Below are 24,720 nucleotides of genomic sequence, written 5' to 3' on the forward strand. Positions count from 1 at the left end.
CCGATGTAATGCAATCCCGGTCAACATACCAACAGCATTTGCCACAGAGCTAGACAAACAATCCTAAACGTTGTATAGAACCACAAAAAACCTTGAATGGCCAAAGCAATATTGCAAAAGAGGAAAACTGGAGGTATCGCAATCTCAGATTTCAAGTTTTATTCCAAAGCTGTAGTAATCCAAACAGTATGGTGGGTACTGGTGTAAAAAATAGCCACACAGCTCAATGGACTAGAACCGAAAACCCAGAAAGAAATCCACAACTGTATGGTCAGTTAATCTTCCACAAACAGGAAAGACTATCCAGTGGGGAAAAGGCAGTCTCTTCACCAAATGGTGTTGGGAAAACTGGACAAGCCACATGCCAAAGGATGAACCTGGACCAATTTCTTTACCATAGACAGAAATAAACTCAAAATGAATTAAAGACCTAAGTGTGAGACCTGAAACCATAAAAAAATCCTTGAAGAGAGCACAGGCCATCATTTCTCTGACGTGTGGCTGTAGCAACATTTTACTAGTTATGTCTCCTGAGCCGAGGGAAACGAAGCAAGAAGAAACTATGGGGACTACATCAAACTACAAAGCTTTTGCACAGTGAAGGAAACCGTCAAAACTAAAAGGCAACCTCTGGGATGGGAGAACATATTTGCAAATGTTTTGCAAATCCTGTAAAGGGTTAGCATCCCCAATGTATAAAAACTTGATACAAGTCAACATCCCCCCCTCCAAAAAAGCCCAGTTTAAAAATGAGCAGAAGACATAACCAGACATTTTTCCAAAGACAACATGCAGATGGTCAACAGACACATGAAAAGATGCTCCCCAAAACTACATCGAGATACCACGTTCATACCTGTCAGAATGGCTAAACTCCCAGACACAAGAAGCAAGTGTTTGTGAGGATGTGGAGGCAAAGGAAACCTCTGGCACTGTTGGTGGAAATGCAAATGGGTGAGGCCCCTGTGGAAAACAGTATGGAGGTTCCTCAAAAAATTACAAACAGAACTATCCTATGATCCAGTAATTGCACTACTGGATACTACCCAAAAGAATACAAAAACTCGAATTCCATGGGACACATGCACCCCTGTGTTTATTGCAGCATTATTTCCAATAGGCAGTGCAAGCGTCCATGGACAAACGAGTGAACGAAGAAGAAGTCCTATATGTATGTATGTGTGTGTATATGTGTATCCATACACACACGCACACACACACACACACACACACACACACACACACACACTGGAATATTACTCAACCATAAAACAGTGAAATCTTGTCATTTGCAATGACCTGGTTGGAGCCCGAGAGTAGTATGGTAAGCAAAGTCAGGGAAAGAAAAATACCATATGATTTTACTCATGTAGCACTTAAGAAACAACAAATGAGCAAAGGGAGAAAAAAAAAGGTAGAGACAAACTAAGAAATAGGATCTTAACTGCAGAGAACAAACAGATGGCTCCCAGAGAGGAGGTGAGTGGTGGGAGGGGTGAAAGAGGTGATGGGGATGAAGGAGTGCCCTTGTCATGATGAGCACAGGGTGAGTATGGAGTTGGTGAATCGCTATATTCATAAACTAATATAACACTGGATGTTCCTATTACTGGAATTAAAGTAAAACTTAATGAAAACAACAGAGGCCAACGTTTAATTATACCAAGAAACTTCGTTGAAGAAACAGATAGCTGACCTTTCCCTTAATTTTTGAAATTTTGTTTTTCAACAAATGAACATGTTTTTGTTGCATATTTTTGCTCTAAAGGCTTTCCGACAAACCTGGTCTTGATGATTCATGGCCTACATCAGCTAGCCAAGACTTCGATTTTGGTACCAAGGTAAAGTACCCTCCTGTGAAACTCACTTTCCTGCTCTGAATTTAGTTTTCTCCCTTATTTACTCTGAAAATTTAACAGTAGCCTGTGTATCATCATTTTACGTGTGTAACGGAAAATTAGCAAGAACAAACCACTTTACAGATACATGACGCGTTGAATGTTTTGTTTTGTTTTGTTTTGTTTTGTTTTGTTTTCCTTTGGTAAATCCTAGAGGTGGAGGCTGATCAAAGAATGGGCTGGAAAATATATAATGACCATGCAATTATATTGGGAAAAGCTTTCCCATAATGGAGGAAATATGACATTTGGTTAAGGATAAGGATTCTTACTGTGATAGTAGCATGACTGATAATACTCATGCCTAAATGAAATCTTATTGGATCTGAGTATCTATTGTAGGTTGCGCTCCGCCCCAGGCAATTTTTCTTTTGGTGAGAGACAGGATTTTCCTTTGTCTCTATCCTTTGTTCTACATTTAGACTAAAATAATATTAGAAAACGTAGAAATTTAGATGTTTACCTTATTTCTCAACATTTACCTTACAAAAGCGTTCCCCTGTATTTTTGAAATAACTCCACGAAGAGTAAGTTACGATTGTGCATCTCCCTGAAGAATACGTATTTTGCTGAAAAGAGTAGCTCTATGAGCAGAGGCTCTTCATAGCCAAGTTGTCAAATTTCTAATTTCAGAAATCTTTCCTATTCTAGCTTTTAAAACTATCTCCTCCTAGTCCTTGTGTCAGATTCTAAAATTTAAAGTTTCAGACATCCGATATTTATTTAAATATTCATTCCAAAGCCCCTAAATTACCTTATAATTAAGGTACTGGAGGTTAGGAAACATACTTGATTGACTCCTGGAGCTCCTAGAATAAAGTCTTGCTTGGAAGAAGCAATGTCATAGTTTTTGAATGTGAATAAATGAGTAGGGAAATGGAATTCCGTAGAATGGAATTTGAAAGTAGCGAAATACACATGATATGTCACAATTAAATATGTGAATTTAAAAAGTAAGGCTTCAGTTTATATTCCGTTTTGGTGTTTTATATGTAAAAACGCAAATGAATTATATTGAGGAAATCGGGAGTTACATAAGAAAGAAGGTTACAGTATATTTTTAGTATCCTCCCATTGTGAGCTTAGAATTGCAGAGAAAAACTCCTCAGCCTTTGTTTTGTTAACCCCATCTGTGTCCCATTACATACATCCTTTGAAGGTTCACATGTCTTCCTAGAACTCTCATTCCCAATTCTTCCTCCATAGTGAAAGTTGATGTGTTAGGAACCTTTCTTGTTCTGTTCTTTTGTTAGTGTAGTAATAATTTATAGCTCTTAGGAAGTGATAGATGCCAGTAATTGAACAATTTATTTTAGAGTGAAAAAAATTAAATTCTTCATTACAGTATTTATAACTAGATAACTGTAGAGTGATGAAAGTCAGTATTATTAGGGGTATTCTGTGAATCAAAGACTGTTTTATGTACATATCATATATATGTATATATACATATATACATATATATATATACATATACATATATGCATATATATACACACATATATCTTTAAAAGGGTTAAAAGAGACTATTGTCCGTAGTATATTCCCAATCCTACCTATGTACCTGTTGAAAAATGTATGTTGTTTCCACTTACCTTATTTTGCTCACATTTTTCCTTTTCTTCCTTGTCTTAAAAAGCTCATGCTTGATTGATTGGTCATGTCTTATTTTTTTGTTTCCTTTTTTCCTCTTCTCCCCCCATGCTTTTTAAGGTATTTTTAAAAAAATTTTAAGTTTATTTTGTGGAGAGAGAGAGAAAGAGAGAGAGAGAGAGCGAGCGAGCTAGCAGGGTAGGGGCAGGGACAAAGGGAGACACAGAATCCAAAGCACGCTCAAGGCTCTGAGCTGTCAACACAGAGCTCAATGTGGGGCTCCAACCCACAATCCGTGAGAACATGACTCATGAGCTGAAGGTGGACGCTGAGCTGGCTGAGCCACCTACGTGTTCCCACCAGCATGCTCTTTTTTAATCGTTTACCCCTAGCCTAATGTTTCCTTGCAGAAACCATTTCTTTAGTGTCTGTTCTTTTAGTACATCACTTTCTGTCAACTCCATTGTCAACATATTGGTTATGGAATTCTACTGTCTGTGTGTGGTTTTCGTCCATGACTCATTGCCCCACAAGGTTTATTATTCTTTTTTTCTCTATCCTGGAAGGAGGTGAGCTAAATGTTTTTGTAATGTTTGTATTTCTCTTGGAAAGGGAGGGAGAGAGGGAAAGAATGAGCAAGTGCTCGTTGTTGTGATCTGAAAATATGCAAGGTATGATCTCAGTCCTTTTATATTTGTGGAGGGCTGTTTTGTGACCCACGATGTCATTGATATTGGAGAATGTTCTATGTGCACTTAAGAAGAATGTGCGTTCTACTGCTGTTAAATGAAAAGATCTCACTACATCTGTATTGATATCCATGTATATAAATGTATATGTTAAGTCCAATATATATCTATGTATATCTGAATACATCTGGTCCAATGACACATTGGATCTGTGTTTCCTTACTGATTTTCTACCTTGATGATCCGCCTATTGCCATGCGTGGAGTCTTAAAGTCGGCTACAATCATGGTATTTGTATGTATACCTTTATTCATGTTTGTGATGAATGGATTCATCTCTGTGGGCCTTTCACTTTGGGGACATGAACATTTGCAATTGTTAGCTCCTCTTGATGGATAGACCCCTTACTTATGATAAAATGCCCTTCTGAATCTGTTACTACAGTCTTTGGCTTAAAATCTAGTGTGTCTGGTGGAAGTATGGCAACTCCAGCTTTCTTTGGACTTCTAGTAGCATGATAGGTGGCTCCCATTACCTTCACTTTGAATCTGGAGGTGTCCTGGGGTCTAAAATCAGTGTCTTGTTGACAGCATATAGATGGATCTTGTTCTTTGGTTTTGTTTTGTGTTTTATCCATTCTGATTCCCTGTGTCTTTTGATTGGGGCATTGAGTGCATTCACATGCAGAGTGATTAGTGAAAGATACGGATTTAGTGTCATTGTGTTATCTGAAGGTTTCATGCTTTAGGTGAGGCCTCTGGTCCTTTGTAGTCTCTGCTGCTTTCCACTCACAGAGTGGCCCCTTAGGATCTCCTGCAGGGCTGGTTTAGTGGTCATGAACTCCATTAGGTTTTGTCTGTCTGGGAAAGCCCTTCTCTCTCTTTCGATTCTAAATAATAGCCTTGCTGGGGAAAGGATTCTTCGCTGCATATGTTCCCATTCAGCACATTGACCGTTTCCTACCCCTCCCTTCTGCCCTGCCAAGTCTCATGGGACAGGTCTGCTGCTACCCTTATGTGTCTTCCCTTGTAGATTAAGTAAGACCCGATTGTCCCTAGCTGCTTTCAGAATTCTCTCCTTATCTTTGTAGTTTTCCGGTTTCGCTATGGCATGTCGTGGTGTTGACCTGGTTTTGTTGATTTGGAAGGGAATTCTCTGTGCCGCCAGGACTTGGATGCCTGTTTCCTTCCCCAGATGAGGGAAGTTCTCAGCTCTAAGTTGTTCAAATAAACCTTCTGCCCCTTTCTCTCACTCTTCTTCTTCTGGGACTCCTGTGATGTGGCTATTATTTCATCTCACCGAATCACTTAGGTCTCTGGTACCTGCCTCGTAGTCTAGTAATTTCCTTTCTTTCCTTTCTCTGCTTCATCTTTGTCCATAATTGTATCTTCTATTTCACCTATTCTGTCTGCTGCTTCTCCCATCCTTGCTGTCACTGCATCTAGTTTATTTAGTATCTCCTTTACAACATTTCATTTTCGGCATTCATCGTGATGATTCGTTAGTTCCTTGATCTCTGAAGCAGCTTGGCTTCAAGCCCAGCTATAAGTCTTCTGAGTGTTATTCCAAAACCTTGATGAGATATATGGTTTCTGTCTCTGTCAAGCACTTCTCTGTCTGTCTTTCTTCGTGGAATTTTTTTTGAGGAGAATTCTTCTGATTTGTCGTTTTGGCTAGTTTCCTGTCCTTTATGTGTTTTACTAGCTTGTTCTGTGTCCCACACCTGCGAGCACTACCATATTACAAAGGGGTCCTACACTCTCCAGGGCCTGACAGTTGAACACGTGTTTTTGGAGTGTGTCGTGTGCACTCTGTTGGTGCGTCTTTGGCTGCTTTTCTCGCTACTTGGAGTGGTGGTTTGGGCCTTCCACCAGGTGTGCTTTGATTTGTTTGTTGAAGTAATCCTGGAAAAAAGGAGAAGAGGGTGGTGAAGAATCCTTAGCCCAAACAAGAGAGAAATGACAGGAGTGGAAAAAAAGTCACAGGCAGTGACTCAAAGGAGCTGTAGGGCTTAATCCAGAAAGAGAGGGAGGAAAATGAAGAAGGAGACCTGGAAAAGTATAGAGAACGTGCCTGATGAAACCAACAAACAAAGAACTGAACAGAAGAACAAAGGGAACATACAAATATATATAAATAGCTTTGACCCAAAGTCAACCCGAGACTACTAGGCTGATTCCCAAGGGAGAAGAGGAAAGAGGAGAGTAGAAAGAGAAAAAAGGGAAAAGAGAAGAAAGGGAAAGAAAAGGAAAGAAAAGATGGGCGCCTGGGTGGCTCAGTTGGTGAAGCCTCTGACTCTTGAATTTGGCCCAGGTCATGTTGTCGCTGTAGGTGGGTTTGAGACACCCATCAGGCTCTTCAGTGAGAGCATGGATCCTGCTCGAATTCTCTCTCTCTCCCTCTGTCGGCACCTCTCCTGCTTGATCACTGTCTCTCTCTCTCTCTCAAAATAAAGAAATAAGCATTAAAAACGAAAAGAAAAAAAGAATAATAATTCAAATGAAAACAAACAAACAAACAAACAAAGATAGAAAACCGGAGGAGCGTTGTCTATTGGTGCCTGGGACTGGTGGCTGTGCTGGTCTAGGGGAGGGGCTGTCTGGTCCCATCAGTGTCAGTCTCACTCCCATAGAGAAGCAGTTACCAGGCACAGAGAGGCAGGGTTTGGTGTAATGGGCCTGGCTCCACTGAGGCTCACTGTCCGTTCCCTGAAGCCCCACGATATTGGTCATGGGGAGAGAAATGGCGACACCCCAATCTCTCCTGGCCACACGAGGTGTCTCAAAACTCACTGTTCAGGCCGTCCTCACAGAATAGCCTGGGGGGCCAGCTTGCCTTGCTGCACAGTCTCCTGTGCTCCCTGAGCGCTGAGCTGGGATTCAAAACCCTGTAGGATCCCGCTTTGCTCAGACCTGGTTCTGGAGTAGGGCCACTCTGCGCAGTGGACAAAGGGCCTCTGGCTCGTGCCTGCAGGTTCTTTTTCCCTTGGGGAGGGCAATACCTCCTCTTTCCACCATACTCAAGGTGTTCTCTCCCAGTGTTTCCCTGAGAGCCTAGGGGCGGCTCCCTCCCCACCAGGCATGGGAGGTGGCAGCTCTGGTCTAGAGAAAGTCTGGCAGCCTTGAAAATTCCGTTTTTTAGCTTCTAAGGCTGTTTCGCAAAGTAGAAACTGGCTCTCTGGACATCTCCTTGGTCTGTGGTCCGGACAGGTTTTCTCATATCCAACTACACTTCCCACAGCCTCTCTCTCTCTTCCTTTGGTTTCTCCACCAAAGGGCTTCCCCGACTCCATGCCTGCGCTGCCCATTTTATTTCTCCCAACTCGCATCCACACCCTTCTGTCCCGCCAAGCTGTCTCTTTGCACCTGTGGAGATTTTCCTGTCCCTCTGCAGCCTGTATTGCTGGTATTCCAAGTGTTGTGACCTCAATACTGCTGTGTTTGAGGGACAAGGGAAACGCTGATCCCCCTCCTCTGCCATCTTAACTCCTCCCGCCTCCTTTTACTTTCCTTTTCACAATTTCACAGTTCTGTGTAGGATTGCATTATTCTATCAGTTTAATATGTTTTATAGATATTTACGATGGCCTTTTCTTACTTGAACTTCATTGATCTCAATTTTCTTTTTGTTTTTTTAAAGTTTATTCATTTATTAATTGGAGAGAGAGAGACAGAGAGAGCACACGTGGGGAGGGGTAGAGAGACAGAGGGTGAGAGAGAAAATCCCAAGCAGACCCTGCACTGTCAGCGCAGAACCAGACGGGGGGCTTGAACCCTTGAACTGTGAGATCATGACTGGAGCCAAAATCAAGAGTCAGGTGCTAACTGAATGAGGCATTCAGGCGGCCCTAACATTTTCTTTGGAAGTCCCCTGGGCACTTTACATTTAATATGCCCTAGTTTCAAGACATTGTTTCTGACCCTTTCCCTTTCCTCTTTCCTGACTGTAATCTGCTCTGTCCTTTGTGTTCCCTAGCCTCAAAAATAGCAGCCCTGAAACAGGAAAAGTCCTGGACTCCGAACTCCCCTGAAATGACCGCATCCAGTCACTCACCACATTCGATATTTTGTACCTGCTGACCATTTTTCATATGTTATTCCCGTAATTCACTCGCTCACCTATAATTTTGCAGTTCTCTTCTGGTTTTGCTTCCTTTATGTTCATCCTACATTGCTGCCAGGGTGACCTTTCTAAAATATACTTGTGACGCTGTCACTCCTCTGCTTATTCAATGGATCCCCATTACCTGAAGGAGAAAATTCATGTTCTAGCATAACACTGCTCTTTTTTCTTTTTTCTTTCTTTTTTTTTTTTTTTTTTGGTTTCGTCCTGATGTTCCAATAATATCTCTCTATCTATCCCATTCCCAATAACTCTGTTCCAGTTTTGCCATATTGCATAGGTGTTGTCACTTACTATATTATTTCATAGTTGATCCTTTTGCTCATTCTAGAATGCCCTTCACACCCTCCCCGTGCGCTTTGTCTGTCTTTTAAGATACAGCCCTATCTTCCCAGCTGAGCTGGGAAGTTTGCTGAGCTTCCCAAATGTAAGTGTTTTCTCCTTTGTGCGTTCACTGTACGTGATTCACTTCCCTTGCAGAACTAGTGGATGCTATTGTTCTGTCCTTACCTGTTTTCATGCATCTCTACCGCTACTAGCGTATAGAACAGACTCTGTCTTTTATTTATATTTCCAGCTCGTCCCCGGATCGTGGCTATGACTTGACAGATACAGTATGTGCTCGTCTTTCTGAGTGGGTGAGTGCGTGACCAGAGGAATGAATGTGATGTTTTTCTGAAGTTGGGTTTTTGTTTTGTGCTGTTTTTCTAGGAAGGAACAGCAAAGTCAGCAATGGAAGCAAAGCAAGATGGTGTTGGTATTATTGAAAATGTGCCACCGGAGCAAACAGTTAATGACAGTTTGACTTCTGCTGGTGGAGTGCATAAAAATTACAGAAGCGGTAAGCTAGTGAATCTCTGTGAGTTGTTTTCCTATGATTAAATGCTAGTATGAGAAAAATCTGAAAGTATGTAGATCCAAATATATTATCCTTTTTTCCTGAAGATATTTTTCTGTTGCTATCTTTCTTTACAAGTATCCCAAGTACTGCCCCCTTTTGCTTCCGGAAAATCTTGAACCCCCTGAACATCTTTTCTGCTATTGCTTTTATTTTCTTGAAATAGTCATGAATGGAGATAGACTTGTGTCTGTGTTTACAATTCATAGTAACACATGTTTTATCTGTAACACATTAATTTATCTGTGACCGTATCCTATAGATATGATGTCAGCATTAGAATTGGGAGAAGAGGAAGATGTAGAATCACCTTCTCTTCCTGAGGTACTGTCTTCTTCTTATGTTTAAGTATAAGCATGGAGGAGTGATGTTAAAACGTCCACGAGGTGCTTTCACTTTGACTTTTGGATAATTAAAATAACATCGCAGTCATACTTGCAGTAATATAAGTAGAGTAATGATGACCTATTCTAAGGTGACAACTAGGGAAGGAGGTAAAAAGGTCCTGATCTCTTAGGCCCAGGCAGCTGCTGCATAATGCTGCAAGCGCTGTGTTTGAAATCAAAAGACATGCTAGCATCTTGGTTCCCTCACCTCCTAGCTGTGGGACCTTGGAAAAACTTGCTTGAATGCCAATGACCTCGTTCCTAAAAATGGCACTAATACCCACCTCTTGGTTACGTGTAATGAACAAATGTGGCAACGTTTTGTTACCTGTAAAGGGTGCTATAGAAATAGAAGACAAAATGATCACAGTGGCATGTATTGACTTAGTAAATATTGAGGATGCTTTTTGTTTTTTTTGGTGAATGTTTGTTTATTGTTGAGAGGGGGTGGGGGGACAGAAGATCCGAAGCAGGCTCTGCACTGAGAGCAAGGAGCCCACTGCACGACTTGAACTCATGAACTGTGAGAACATGAGCTGAGCCAAAGTTGGGCGCCTAATTGACTAAGTCACCCAGGCCCCCCAAGAATACTTGTTTTAAATGTGACGATGTCTGAAGGCCAATAAAATGGCAGTAGTGTCCAGAAAAGAATGGGGAAGTAGGAATGGGTGTTTGATTTTCTAATCTGGGGCTATGTGAAGTTCCTGTAATCTCTTAGTGGAGGCATCATATAGGTATACAGTTGACCCTTGAACCAGATGGGTTTGGACTGTGGGAGTCCACTTACACACAGATATTTTTCAGTAAATAGAGTACCATCCTGTAAATGTATTCTCTGTTCCTTATGATTTCTTTTTCTTTTCATTATTTCTTTTGAGAGAGAGAGTGAGGACAGAGCACGTGGGTAGGTGAGGGCAGGGTGAGAGAGAGAATCTTAAGCCGATTCACACCGCCAGCGCATTTCTTTCTCTTTGATATTAATTGATTTGGCTGCTAATAATTTAAAGTTATCCAATTCTCTAGTTATTAATCTTTAAAAAGTACTCAAATGCACTTTAGTGCTCGTTATAAGGGATGGTAAGCTAAATAGTTTTTAAGGTTTGTAACATTAAAAATCATCTAACTTAATTTTTTGGTCGATTTAACATGTAATGAATTGTTTAGTTCCAAGAACTGACAAGCTTAAGTTTATGAGTTCATATTTTCCTTCTGTCTTAGGCTAAGGCAAGTTAGTTTTCACTTCTTACAGGAAGTTACAATCCAGTGACTTGGGAACAACTAAACATAGATTAAGAAAGTTAACAGTAAAAATGTAATTATTTTCTCATTTTTCTTTGTCCGTACTTGATTACTTAAGGGTAAGATGTTTTTACAAACATGTATCCTGGCAGAAAATTCATGTGCAAATCCAAACAAGGAAATTAACCATCCGTTTTTGCAACTGCAAAAAGTGACTCAAGAACCAGCAATGGATAAGGAATGTGATAGGGAGCATGATATATCTGTATATTTAAGACACGCTTCTATGCAAAACTTTGAGGAAATGTGGATCGAATAAGGCAAAATGGACTGGAAAAAGAGCTTAAAACTCATCACCAGTGAGTGAAAGCAGAAGTTTGGTGAAATTTGTTAACCATACAGCATTCCTACTCATCTTGAAGAAGAACCACCACAGGGTCACTCTAACAAGGAACCAACTGAAAGGAAATGCCTTCGAATTGGACAAATACGGAAGAAGATGCATTTGGAGTGTGTGTCTCAGTAGTATTTCAGGCATTTCCTGAACAAAAAGAGCCTAGTCTTGAAAATGTCCTTCTCTCTCATTCATACTCTGGGTCCCCAGAATATGCTTGCCAGTCATCTTCTAAGCTTTCTTTAAATGAAAGCAAATCATCAGGGAAATACAAATCAAAACCACACTCAGGTATCACCTCACGCCAGTCAGAGTGGCCAAAATGAACAAATCAGGAGACTATAGATGCTGGAGAGGATGTGGAGAAACAAGAACCCTCTTGCACTGTTGGCGGGAATGCAACCTGGTGCAGCCACTCTGGAAAACAGTGTGGAGGTTCCTCAAAAAATGAAAAATAGATCTACCCTATGACCCAGCAATAGCACTGCTAGGAATTTGCCCAAGGGATACAGGAGTGCTGATGCGTAGGGGCACTTGTAACCCTAGGTGTATAGCAGCACTTCCTTTTTTTTTCTTTTTTTTTTTAACGTTTTTATTTATTTTAGAGACAGAGAGAGACAGAGCATGAGCAGGGGAGAGGCAGAGAGAGAGGGAGACACAGAATCCGAAGCAGGCTCCAGGCTCTGAGCTGTCAGCACAGAGCCTGACGTGGGGCTCGAACCCACAGACTGTGAGATCATGACCTGAGCTGAAGTCGGACGTTTAACCGACTGAGCCACCCAGGTGCCCCTATAGCAGCACTTTCAACAATCGCCAAATTATGGAAAGAGTCTAAATGTCCATCACCCAATGAATGGATAAAGAAATTGTGGTTTATATACACAATGGAATACTACTTGGCCATGAGAAAGAATGAAATATGGTCTTTTGTAGCAACGTGGATGGAACTGGAGAGGGTGACGCTAAGTGAAATAAGTCATACAGAGAAAGACTGATACCATATGTTTTCACTCTTTTGTGGTTCCTGAGAAACTTAACAGAAGACCATAGGGGAGGGGAAGTGGAAAAAAACAAACAAACAACAAAAACAACCTTAGAGAGGGAGACAGCCAAACCATAAGAGACTCTTACAAACTGAGAATAAACTGAGGATTGATGGGGGATGGGAGGGAAGGAAGGGTGGGTGATGGGCACTGAGGAGGGCACCTGTTGGGATGAACACTGGGTGTTGTATGGAAACCAATTTGACAATAAATTTCATATTAAGAAAGGAAGAAAGAAAGAAAGAAAGAAAGAAAGAAAGAAAGAAAGAAAGAACATCAGACTATGAAAATGAGAACAAACCAGACATTGAGCATCTTTTTAACAACAATGAGGATTTTTAAAATGATATAGAAAATAAAAAAAGCAAGGACCCCACTAGTTACATTTAAAGTGAAAGAAGGCCAAGAGTTTGACATGCAAATGGCAAAAAATATGGACCAAAATACCACCGATTGTAAATTAGACCTCAGTCTAGTTATTCAGAGAGCCTTTTTGATTTGTGGCTTGCCTGCTGCGATGTGATGAAACGCACGGTTCAAACAAAAAGGGATGATATTTCTGCTGTCACAAACACTTACGAGAAAACAAACCAGTACAAGACTTTTTTCCAGAAGCCATTATATGCAGATAATGCCAGTACTCATAACTATAAAAGTACTGATTCTGAATTAGAAATCGTGAGTTCTTCTTCAGCATCTAGTTTTCCAGCATCTGAAGTATATCTAAGTGAAGACTTACATCAAGATATGCAAAGGTTTAAGAATGAGATAGGCATGTCACAAGTAGAGTTCCTGTCTTTGGAAAGAGAGAAAGTTCAACCTGCACAAGAGATAGAGGTCCACCTTGCTGTTACTCTTGTTTTTTCTCTTTAGCAATTATCTAATCCATTCTGATTTTCCACTCAAGAGAACAAGAGTGTGCATACAATGGAATTGTCTAAATAAGTAATTGTGTCTGGAAATAGATTATTTCTGCTATCTAACAAATAGGAGTTCAGGAAAACATTCTCATGATTTGTTTTCCTTGAAGTTTCTGTGTCAGTCTTCCAAGTAGTATATGAACTGGGAAACTAACTTAGCTATGTAAGTACCATGTGACCTCATGAACCAGAATAAACATAAAGAAACTGCTTAAAAAACATAATAATCTCCAGGTTTTTTAAAAAAAAAAACATATTGGCGTCAATATAAATTGCATTTCCATAAACAATAAAATGGGAAAGAAGCAATAACTAAGAGAAGGAAGATACACAAATGTCCCCAGCTAAGGCAATCTATTTATTGCTTCAGTATGTGTCTGTAGACTCTGGGCCTAGGGTTCTTGCTTGTCTAGCTAGACAGCAGCGGGATGCAGGATTACAATGGGAGAGATGGCTAATGTCCCGGAGAACACAGGCGCCCAGATTAAGGGTCCTTGCTCTGTTTTTATTAGGATCAGAAGGCTTCCAAACATGGTGATGGACGTGCCCAAAGACACAATCAATCTGTGAACATGAACTCATGGGCATGAGGGAAAGGGGCTTTGAAGATATCGGGTGTTAGGGGTTTGGGTCAATATAAAACAAAATCCTGGCGCCTGGCAGATGGTTGTTAACAGCAGACCTGAGGCAGCTTCTCTGTTTATCTCAGCTAGTCTAGGGGAGAAGAAGGATGCTACCTCAGGATCCACAAGGCACCTTTCTTTTGCTAATTAGCTCCCCTCTGGGCATCTTCACCCTGCAGCCTACCGCCTATAGCCCTATTTACCTGTTTACCTAATTTGGTCCTTCCTTCCTGTGAAAGCAGCTTTCTGCCATAGGACTAAATTGGGGAGTGTGTCCTCCTGCATATCTAATCTGGTTTCCCTCACACACCTTTGTCTTGGAGCCTTTGCCCCGCCCTCTCTCTACTTAGTTACCTAATCTTGTTTACCCAAACTTGGGTGTGAGCATCCTATGGCTTTGTAATTTTTTATGCCTGGTTAAGCCATCAGTGCAGGCTCAGGGAATTTCTAAGCTTATTGCCCACAAATATATGCAGTCTTGTCTGCTTTACTCACAATCTTGGAACTTAGAATTTCAACATGACCCCTTTGAGATAAGCTTAATAACAGCTATTTGTATTATCACTGCTTTTTTCCCCACGTTTGTTAAATCATCATTCTCAGATGTTTCTGTTGAGTCAAACCTTCACTTTATGTTCACTAAAGTATGATTTTGGCCTGTATGATTTTTACCATGTAGGTAGCACAAACCTTCAGCAAAGCTTCAGTATTGAACTCCAAGGGAGAAAACTGAGTTTTGAGATGTGTGGAGTTTAGAAATAGACAAAACCTAGAGATACCCTCCTTTAGAAGAATAAGTAGCTAATCCCCTCGTCCCCTATCAAGGTATTAATTTACTGTGCCAAAGTCACACTTTTCATGCATCTGATTAACATAATGAATTTGTGGTCATTTCTCTGAGTCAGCATTCAAGAATTGTATCATCTCTTTTGACGCCATAAAATGCTAGGTAATGCCACTTTAGGAACTTGGGACAAATCATTTAACCTTTTTGAGTTTTACTCGCGTTATCAGTAGCAAATGGAATTAAAGGTGATCATTACGTTTATAGCCTCTCCCTATACAATGTTATGGTTATTGAATGTGAGATTCGGAGAGCATTGCTAATTTCCCAGAATTCCACCCTAACGTCCGTTTCACTTTGTTCCTTTTGTGTTGTGGCAAACTTTGGTTCATAAATTTTAGGGGACACTGTCACTTGTTTTGAGAACCTTAGGATCCCAAAGAAAAAGAATTGTAAAAGGCAGTCAGGGAAAGAATAGCTCCGTGCAGAAAGAGGAAAGCTCCCTGTTTTTGTTACTGGAGCACCTCCATGTCCCATGTTTTAAATCTGGCTGTTGTGTAAAACCCAGGTGGTAAGGATAGAAAAGGACAAATTTTGTCTTTTGTCTTTTTATTTCTTTGTATCTCTTGGTCAGATGGGGTGGGGGTGGGTGGGGAATTCTCGGTAGCAAAGTGTGGATATGAATAAGAGTACAAAATTAAGAAAGCCCTTTTAGAAATATTGGTAACTTCTGCTTTTTTAAATTTCAACAGAAATGAAGCAGAGTTTATAAAAATTACAGTTACTTGTAATGATAAAGTAAACAGAAAATATTTTCCTCCATTGAAATTATGACAAACTAAGTGTCAGCTGATAAAATGAATGAAAAAAACTTCTTTTTATTGACTAAAGTAACAATTACCTTTAGTATCAAGTTCCATTAAAGGTTGAAGAAAAAAAGAAGCACAGAGGAAGTGACATGGAAGTATCAGAAAACATACATGATGCTGCGGCTGCTGGATTAATTCCACAAAGACAGAATGGGAAAACTGATAACCATCAATTGCCTTTTGGAGAAAAAAAAGATTCTGATAGGTAAGCCTATAGCAGTATTTAAATAGTAGGTCATTGTTATTTTCCTATGCAACAAACTTTTCTAGTTTGAGCTAATGTTCACGATGAACAAATTTCGTATTTTTCGTGGAGATATTTCATCCTACGTGCTAATGAGAAAAATGTAAATACCAACGAGATACCATTCTTTGCGGTCATAGTATTTTATTGAAATAAATAAATATTTATTTTTGTGGTCATAAATATTTTATTGAAAAAATAATCAAAGTTAGGAAATGTGAGGAAAATGACATTCTTAGACACTGTGGCTGGATGAAATTGGTAACTCCTTTTGGAAAGGTGATTTAACGGTGTATTTCAAAATTTCAAATATGTCGGGGCACCTGGGTGGCTCAGTTGGTTAAGCGTCCAACTTCGGCTCAGGTCATGATCTTGCACTTCACGAGCTTGAGCCTTGCGTCAGGCTCTGTGCTAACAGCTCAGAGCCTGGAGCCTGCTTCAGGTTCTGTGTCTCCCTCTCTCTCTGCCCCTCCCCTGCTTGTGCTCTGTCTCTGTCACTGTCAAAAATAAATAATATAACATGAGAAAAATATTTCAGGTAGGTCATCCCTTTATTCCAATGGTTTCGTTGCCAGGACTGGGTCCTTCTGAAGTACGTGACTTCTATAAGCAAGCACGTGCGCCTGTGTGTGCAAACACACACACACACACACACACACACACACACACACACACACACACTGTAAGGGCATTTATTATATATTATTACATATACAAATAGGACAGATATATTAAGGTTACTTATATAAATACGTTACATGTATATGTGAAGGATATTTATTATAGCATTCCCATATCAAACATTTGGAGATAGTCTAAATGTTTATTTACTTATTTTGAGAGACAGACAGAGAATGTGCACACTCAGGAGCCCAAGCATCGAGGGGGGGCAGAGACTGAGAGGGAGAGAGAGAGAGAATCCCAAGCAGACTCCACGTTAACAGTGCAGAGGCCAACACAGGGCTCGATGTCACGACCACAAGATCATGACCTGAGCCAACATCAACAGTCGGATGCTCACCAGACTGAGCCACCTAGGTGCCCCAGAGATAGGCGAAATATCCATTCATTAATAAGGAAGTTAAGTTTCCCTTCTATAAAGTAATGGAATATGTGACCATTATAAAAAATGAATTTAGGTCTATGTGTCCTGATGGTTTAACAAAGTATATTTAAAGCATTTGGCTTGGTTTGATGTCATGTCTTATGCACATTTTGTTAGAATACTTTTAATATCTACTGAATTGCAAAAGGAAGTTCCCTGCTACACTGGCAGTCTACTTCATTACCAACAAAATTGCTAGTTATTAGATTTTTGGTTTTGTTTCCCAGTGCATGAGTGCTCCAATGTTGGACCCTCAGCTTCATCTGAATATTGCCAAGAGGTTTCACGTGGCAACATGTCTCATATTCTATATAAACATTTCATGACCCCTGTGCTATAAACCAAGATGCTGATAATGCAATGAATCGTTTTCATAAAGGTACTTTGCTTGCATGCCATTATGCTGCCTTTTTAGAGAACATATTTCAACATGCACCACACCAAATTTTTCAACAGTGCCTTCATGTTATACAATTGATGACAATTCAGTTTACAAAGTAGGACTATTTTCTGCATTTCCACCCCCTTTTACTTCTGTGTATCAAATTTTGATGTGACTAAATACTTTGGATCGTATATAATAGCCTGGAGTTAGGTGACTTTTTAAAAGTGTTTATTTTGAGAGAGAGAGAGCGAGCGAGCATGCACACATGAGTGGGGGAGGGGCAAAGAGAGAGAGAGGGAGAGAGAGAATCCCAAGGAGGCTCCGTGCTGTCAGTGCAGAGCTCGATGCTAGAGATCCTAGAGATCATGATCTGAGCCGAAATCCAGAGCTGGATGCTTCATGGACTGGGCCACCCAGGTGCCCTTAGAGTTCCATAATTTTTATCAAGCACAAAATACTGCCCTTGAAACTTAGTTTTTCCGTGGTCTTTCTAAGCATGAGAAAAATGGTAATCAGCTTATATAATATTATATATCTAGAAAAATTTTAAGGAGTCTTCTCATTGTATAATTTTGTGAGTTATTTAGTACCTTGGTGTGGCATTTAAAAAAAGCAAAAAAAAAAAAAAACCCCAAAAAACTAGTGTTACATATATGCAATTTTGAAGACTTCCAAATATTACAAATTACTACCTAATCATTATGTAACAATAGAAAACTACAGCAATAATAGAAAATTAGATCCACCATGACCATTTCACTTAGCTATGAAATCCTTCAAGAGCCTTCTTCACTCTTTGATCCTGATTTCCCTCCCTCCCATCCACTCTTGAATTCATTATAGCAAGTTTCCCTCTCCCTCCTCCAGAATTGTTTTTTCAAGGTTACCACCGATTTTCACTTTATTAAATCTAAACCTAATTTCATACATCTCATTTGACTTAACCTTTCAGCAATATTTGACCCAATGGAAAACTCTCTGCTCCCAAATTCTGTCTCCATGTTGCTTGTAGGATATCATTCACTCACCTGATTTTGCCGCTGCCTTTCTAGTCTGTACACCTCAGCCCGGTTTGCTTGTTTCTCCTCGTCCCCCACCTTTTAACCCATTGATGTCTTCCAGGAATTGGCCTTTGATTTTCCTTCTCTTGACTTTTACTATCTTGTATATTCTAATGATCCTCAAGTTTATATCTCCAGCCCGGATCTCTCTCCATAATTCCAGGCCCGCATATCAAACTGCCTACTTGATACCTCCTTCTGGATAGCTATTGCAAACTTAACATGTCCCAAATTGAACTCCTGATATTCTTTCTTAATATTTGCCTTTCATGCCTTTCCTAATTGGTTTAATAACAGTTCTATGAGTTGCTCTGCTAAAAAACTTGGTATCATCCTTGAGTCCTGTCTTTGTCTTTTTCTTTTTCTTTTTTTCTCTTTTTCTTTTTTTCTCTTTCTCTTTCTCTTTCTCTTTCTCTTTCTCTTTTTCTTTTTCTTTCTCTTTTATTTTTCTTTCTCATACACATCACATCTCATCTGTCAGCGAATCTTGTCCGGTCTTCCTTCAAATATATCCAGAATCCAAACACATCTTCCATGACCAAGAGACTATCATCTGTTGTTTATATTGGAGTGCTAGGAAACTAACTGGTCTTCTTGTTTGTTTGTTTCTTCTTTTGTTTTTCCTGTTTCCGTTAATTCTAAACACATTGGGTCTAGTAAAATGTAAGTCAGATTGTGTCCTTCCTCTGCTCAAAGCCTAACTGCTTCCCATTTCACTCAGAGTACATGCCAAAACTCTTCCTAATGCCGACAAGGCCTATATATGATCAGGTGTCTCCTCCTCTCTCTCTCTGATTTGAACTCTTCTACCCCTTTCATTCTGTCCAGCCATACTGAATTTCTCACTACTCTTTCAGTACTTCGGACATACTTCTGTACTTGCTGTTGACTCTATCTGGAATGCTTTCCCTCAGATACCTCATGGCTTGCTTTTTCCTTTTTTGTTTGTTTTTTTCTTTCAGGTTTGTGCTTAACAGTCACTTTCTCAGCAAGGCCTTTCTTGGCCATCCTGACTAGTACTTCAGCTACCCTTTTCCCTATAACACCTCAAAATGTGATTTCTCTGCTTTAGTTTTTCTCCTCTAATACTGTATGTTTGGCCTGTGTAGCTTATTGTTATTGTAGGTTTACTTCACTCATGAGTAGGATTGTTATCTGTTCATTGCCATGTCCTCAGTGCCTAGAAAATGTTCTAGTCTATATAGTACTTATTCAGTAATGTTTATTGAGTGAACGGAGTTTAACCTGTGTGTATTGTTTTTAACATAATACTAGTCCTCACTTTTACAAAGTTTGGCGTGGGCTCATTCTGACAACTAAACCTGCCAGTTATATACATTTTTTGGATTTTGGGGGGCCCAATATTGTGTTTACTTGCTACTTATTCTTTTAGTTGTATTTATATTAGTTTTAATTATGGTGAAATGTATCAAAGGAATAGCAAACTTCCTTTATACTTATTAAGAAAACTAAAATCGGGTGGCAAATTATTATACGACTTTAAAGATTCTTGCCAAAGGATTATGAGCCCTCAAGATCTGAAATAAAAAGATGAAGTTGGAATTTATCGCTTACAAATAAGAGCGAGCTATGCTGGTTAGGTATAGTCTTCTCTAACAGAGGAGTCTGCTATTCTTATACAGGGTTTGGGGAAGAGTGGAGTTTAAGGATTGGGGGACTTTTAAAAAATTAAATGGTTTGTCACCATTTGAAGCACCATGCTTGTTCGGGTGCTTGGAGACTGTTGTGGATTGGTTGGCACGCTGAAGCATGTGTATTGGAGTGATTTTTGTCCTTTGTTGGCTGTCTTTCAGAAGGAAGGAGCTGAAATGGATTGGTTGGTGAGTAGGGCTGGTGGGCATTGATCAACACGTTTAAAACTGATTCTGCTGGCTTCTTGTTACCATGGCTATGTGTTAGGGGGGTTTTTGTTTTGTTCTGTTCTGTTTGTTTTGTTGTGTTTTGTTCTGTTTTGTTGTGTTGTGTTGTGTTGTGTTTTGTTTGGTTTTTTCTAAGTTTGAGGTGGCTTTCACCAGATGTTTTCTACTTAAAAGTTGCTTCTATTGACTGGGCTCAAAATGAAAGCTATTTGAAATTCTATAATTACAGATTCATTTTTGAAGTTTGGGTCGAGAGGAATTGTTTGATAATAGCTTTCAGAAAGATTCTTCTTTTCTTGGATGTTATTTCAACAAGAAAACTTATCTGTATAACAGTTTTTTGAAAAAAAAAACACAATTGCTAGTTTTGTTTTTGTTTTTGGTGCTCTTCGGGGCTCATGTTTAAGTCCTAAATAATCTGTGGGAAATTTCATTCTTTTTGGAAATGTGCGTCACTGTATGGTTATAATATTCTGTTGCATGCATTTAGTCCATGAAAAAAGAATTATAATTTTCTTTTTGGTGAATCTCCCAGTATTTTCTATCAGGACTAGATATTAGGCTAAAAGTATACAAAAGTTACCAAATCATTTTTTTTAATTTTTTTTAAACGTTTATTCATTTGGAGAGACAAAGTGAGAGTGGGGGGGGGCAGAGAGAGGGGGGAGACAAAGATTCCGAAGCAGACTCCAGGCTCTGGGCTGTCAGCACACAGCCCAATGTGGGGCTCGAAGCCACAAACCCTTAGATCACAAACTGAGCCAAAGTCATACACTTAACAGACTGAGCCATCCAGGTGCCGCAAACTATTTTTTTTTAACAAAAGGATAACTACTCAGATGGTTGCTATTTTTGAGTGATAGATAATGACATATGAGTACTTTTGAATTTTTGAAGTTTTTCCAGATTTGTGAGATATAAGTAACATATATCTGTGTAACTGTACGGTATACCTGTATTAATTTGATACACTTTTATATTGTCAAATGATTACCACAATAGTGTTAATACTTCCATCACCTCACATAATTATCCTTTCTTGTTTGTGATGATCTACTCTTGTAGCAACTCTCAAATGATATGATACAGTATTGTTCACTGTAATCACCATCCTGCACATTAAATCCCCAGAATTTATTAATCTTGTAACAGGTAGTTTGTACCCTTTGACCAATATCTACCCATTTCTCACAGCCTCCTAACCCTGGCAACACCAGTCTGTTCTGTTTTCCGTGCAATTTTTTTTTTAATTCCACATATAAGTCAGATCATACAGTATTTGTCTTCCTGTGTCTGACTTCTTTTCACTAAGCATAAAGCCCTCAAGTTTCACTCATGTTGTCACAAATGGCAGGATTTCCTTCTTGCTTGTGGCTGAAAATATTCCATTGTAAATATAATACCATATTTTTTAATCCATGGATCCATTGATGGATGCTTAGGTTGTTTCTTGGCTATTGTAAATAATGCTGCAATAAACAGAGGGCTGCAGCTATCTCTCCAAGGTAAGGATATCATGTCTTTAAGATATATACCCAGAAATGGGATTATTGGCTCCTATGGAGGTTCTATTTTTAGTGTGTTGAGGAGCCACCATACTGTTTTACATAGTGGCTGTCCCAATTTACAGTCCTACAGCAGTACAAGGAATTCCTTTCCTGTACATCCTTGCCAACGATATCTCCTGTCTTTTTGACAATAGCCATTTTAATAGGTCAAAGTGATATCTATATACTGCAGTTTTGATTTGCATTGCCCTGATGAATAGTGATATCGAGCACCTTCTTGTGTACCCTTGGCCATCTGAATATGTTCTGAGGAGAGACGTCTATGAAGGTGCCTTGCCCAGTTTTTAATTATATTTGTTTTTAGCTGCTGAGTTGTACGAATTCCTTACACATTTTAGATATTGACGTTTTTCATATTTGTAGCTTGCGAATGTTTTCATCCTTTCCATAGGTTGCCTTTCCGTCATGTTGCTTGTTTCTTTTGCTGTGCGTAAACAGTGTTGATCGCATTGGTTGTTTTTGCTTTTATTGCTTGTACTTTGGATGGCCTATCCTAAATCATTTGTAAGATCTATGCCAAGGAGCTTTTATCCTGTGTTTTCTTCTAGGAGTTTTATGATTTAAGATTTTATATGGAAGTCGTTATTTGAGTTTGGGTCAACTTTTGTGAGCGGTGTAAGGTAGAGGCACAGTTTTATTCTGTTGCATGTTAATATCCACTTTTCTCAGCATCATGTATTGACGAGATTACCTTTTCTCTTGTGAGTATTCTCGGGTCTCTTAACAAAGAGACTTTAGGCATGGGTTTTTAGTTGACTTCATGCATGGGTTTATTTCTGGGTTCTTGATTCTGTTTCCTTCATCTTTGTGTTTGTTTTTGTGCAACTTCATACGGTTTTTATTACCATAACTTTGTAATAGTTTGACACCAGCAAGTGTGATGCTTCCAGCTTTGTTCTTCTTTCTTAGGATTGCTTTGGCTATTTGGGGTCTTTTTTGTTCCTTACACATTTGAGGAATGCTTTTCCTATTTCTGTGAAAAAGGTCATTGGAATTTTGACAAGGATTGCATTGACTCTGTAGGTGGTTTCAGGTAATGTGGATATTTAATGGTACTAATTTTTCTGATCCATAAACAACGGGGTATCTTCCCATTTGTTTGTGTCTCTGCGGTTTCTTTTACAATGTCTTGTAGTCTTTACTGTACCTATCTTTCAGAAAGTCCTTGATCACATTTATTCCAAAGTATTTTGTTCTTTTTGATGTTTTGGGGAAGGGGATTTTTTCCTTATATTTCTTTTTCAGCTATTTCATTGCTGTGTAGAAATGCAACTGATTTCTTGATGTTGATTTTGTAATTTTGTTTTACTAAATATAATCTATTGTCAAATTGGTTTCCATACAACACCCACTGCTCATCCCAACAGGTGCCCTTCTCAATGCCCATCACCCACTTTCCCCTCTCCCCCATCTCCTATCAACCCTTAGTTGATTCTCAGTGTTTACGAGTCTCTTATTGTTTGCCTCCCTCCCTCTCTGGAACTTTTTTCCCCCCGCCCCCCCCCCCCATGGTCTCCTGTTAAGTTTCTCGGGATCCACATATAAGTGAAAACATTTGGTATCTGTCTTTCTCTGCCTGACTTATTTCACTTCGCATACTACCCTCCAGTTCCATCCACGTTGTTGCAAACGGTCAGATTTCACTCTTTCTCATTGCCAAGTAGTATTCCACTGTATATATATACCACATCTTCTTTCTCCGTTCGTCGGGTGATGGACATTTAGGCTCTTTCCATAATTTGGCGATTGCTGAAAGTGCTACTGTATACGTTGGGGTACATGTGCCCCTAAGCATCAGCACTCCTGTATCCCTTGGGTAAATTCCCAGCAGTGCTATTGCTGGGTCCTAGGGTTGTTCTATTTTTAATTATTTTAGGAAGCTCTACGCTGTTTTCCAGAGTGGCTGCACCAGTTTGCATTGCCACCAACAGTGCAAGAGGGTTCCTGTTTCTCCACATCCTCGCCAGCATCTGTAGTCTCCTGATTTGTTCATTTTAGCCACTCTGACCAGCGTGAGGTGATATCTCAGTGTGGTTTAGATTAGTATTTCCCTGATGAGGAGTGACGTTGAGCATCTTTCCATGTGTCTGTTGTCCATCTGGATGTCTTCTTTGGAAAAGTGTCTATTCATGTCTTCTGCCCATTTCTTCCCTGGATTATTTGTTTTGTGGGTGTGGAGTTTGCTGAGTTCTTTACAGATTCTGGACATTAGCCCTTCCTTTATCCGATATGTCATTTGCAATTATCTTCTCCCATTCTGTCGGTTGCCATTTGGTTTTGTTGATTGATTCCTTTGCAGTGCAGAAGCTTTTTATCTTGACGAGGTCCCAGTAGTTCATTTCTGCTTTTAATTCCCTTGCCTTTGGAGATGTGTCAAGTAAGAAATTGCTGCGGCGGCGGTCAAAGAGGTTTTTTCCTGCTTTCTCCTCTAGGGTTTTGATGGTTTCCTGTCTCACATTCAGGTCCTTCATCCATTTTGAGTTTATTTGTGTGTATGGTGTAAGAAAGTGGTCTAGTTCCATTCTTCTGCATGTTGCTGTCCAGTTCTCCCAGAAGAAAGAGTCTGCCTTTTTTTTTTTCCATTGGATACTCTTTCCTGCTTCGTCAGTGCTTAGTTGGCCATACATTTGTGGGTCTACTTCTGGGGTCTCTATTCTATTCCATTGGTCTGTGTGTCTGTTTTTGTGCCAATACCATACTCTCTTGATGATCACAGCTTTGTAGTAGAGGCTAAAGAGACAGAGTGTGGACGGGGGGGGGGGGGCGGGCAGAGAGAGAGAGAGAGAGAGAATCCAAAGCAGGCTCCAGGCTCTGAGCTGTCAGCACAGAGCCCAATAGAGGGCTTGAACCGCAAACCACAAGATCATGGCCTTAGCCGAAGTCAGAAGCTTAACTGACTGAGCCACCCAGGCACCCCTGCATCTTTATGTTCATTTTGTATCCTTCATCCTTTGAACAGCTTTTTGGTGGTATCTTCAGGATTTTCTATATATAAGAACATATCATCTGCAAGCAAAGA

The 24,720-nt window shown here is 39.8% G+C and overlaps 1 protein-coding gene across 1 annotated transcript in view; it reads left to right on the plus strand.

The window, feature by feature from the left end:
* The window catches only part of LOC124518523 (ankyrin repeat domain-containing protein 26-like), a 105,181-nt gene that overhangs the window by 29,570 nt on the left and 50,891 nt on the right, over positions 1 to 24,720 (plus strand). The window contains exons 5-9 of the mRNA XM_047088518.1: positions 8,880 to 8,940; positions 9,014 to 9,143; positions 9,463 to 9,524; positions 15,497 to 15,663; positions 20,068 to 20,094. Coding sequence (XP_046944474.1) covers positions 8,880 to 8,940; positions 9,014 to 9,143; positions 9,463 to 9,524; positions 15,497 to 15,663; positions 20,068 to 20,094 — 447 coding nt within the window. The remainder of the gene's footprint in view (positions 1 to 8,879; positions 8,941 to 9,013; positions 9,144 to 9,462; positions 9,525 to 15,496; positions 15,664 to 20,067; positions 20,095 to 24,720) is intronic.

The sequence above is a fragment of the Lynx rufus genome, unplaced genomic scaffold (assembly GCF_022079265.1).
Source record: "Lynx rufus isolate CCGP_SWC_20201006 ecotype Redwood Valley unplaced genomic scaffold, mLynRuf1.p SCAF_24, whole genome shotgun sequence".
In the NCBI taxonomy this organism is placed as follows: Eukaryota; Metazoa; Chordata; class Mammalia; order Carnivora; family Felidae; genus Lynx; species Lynx rufus.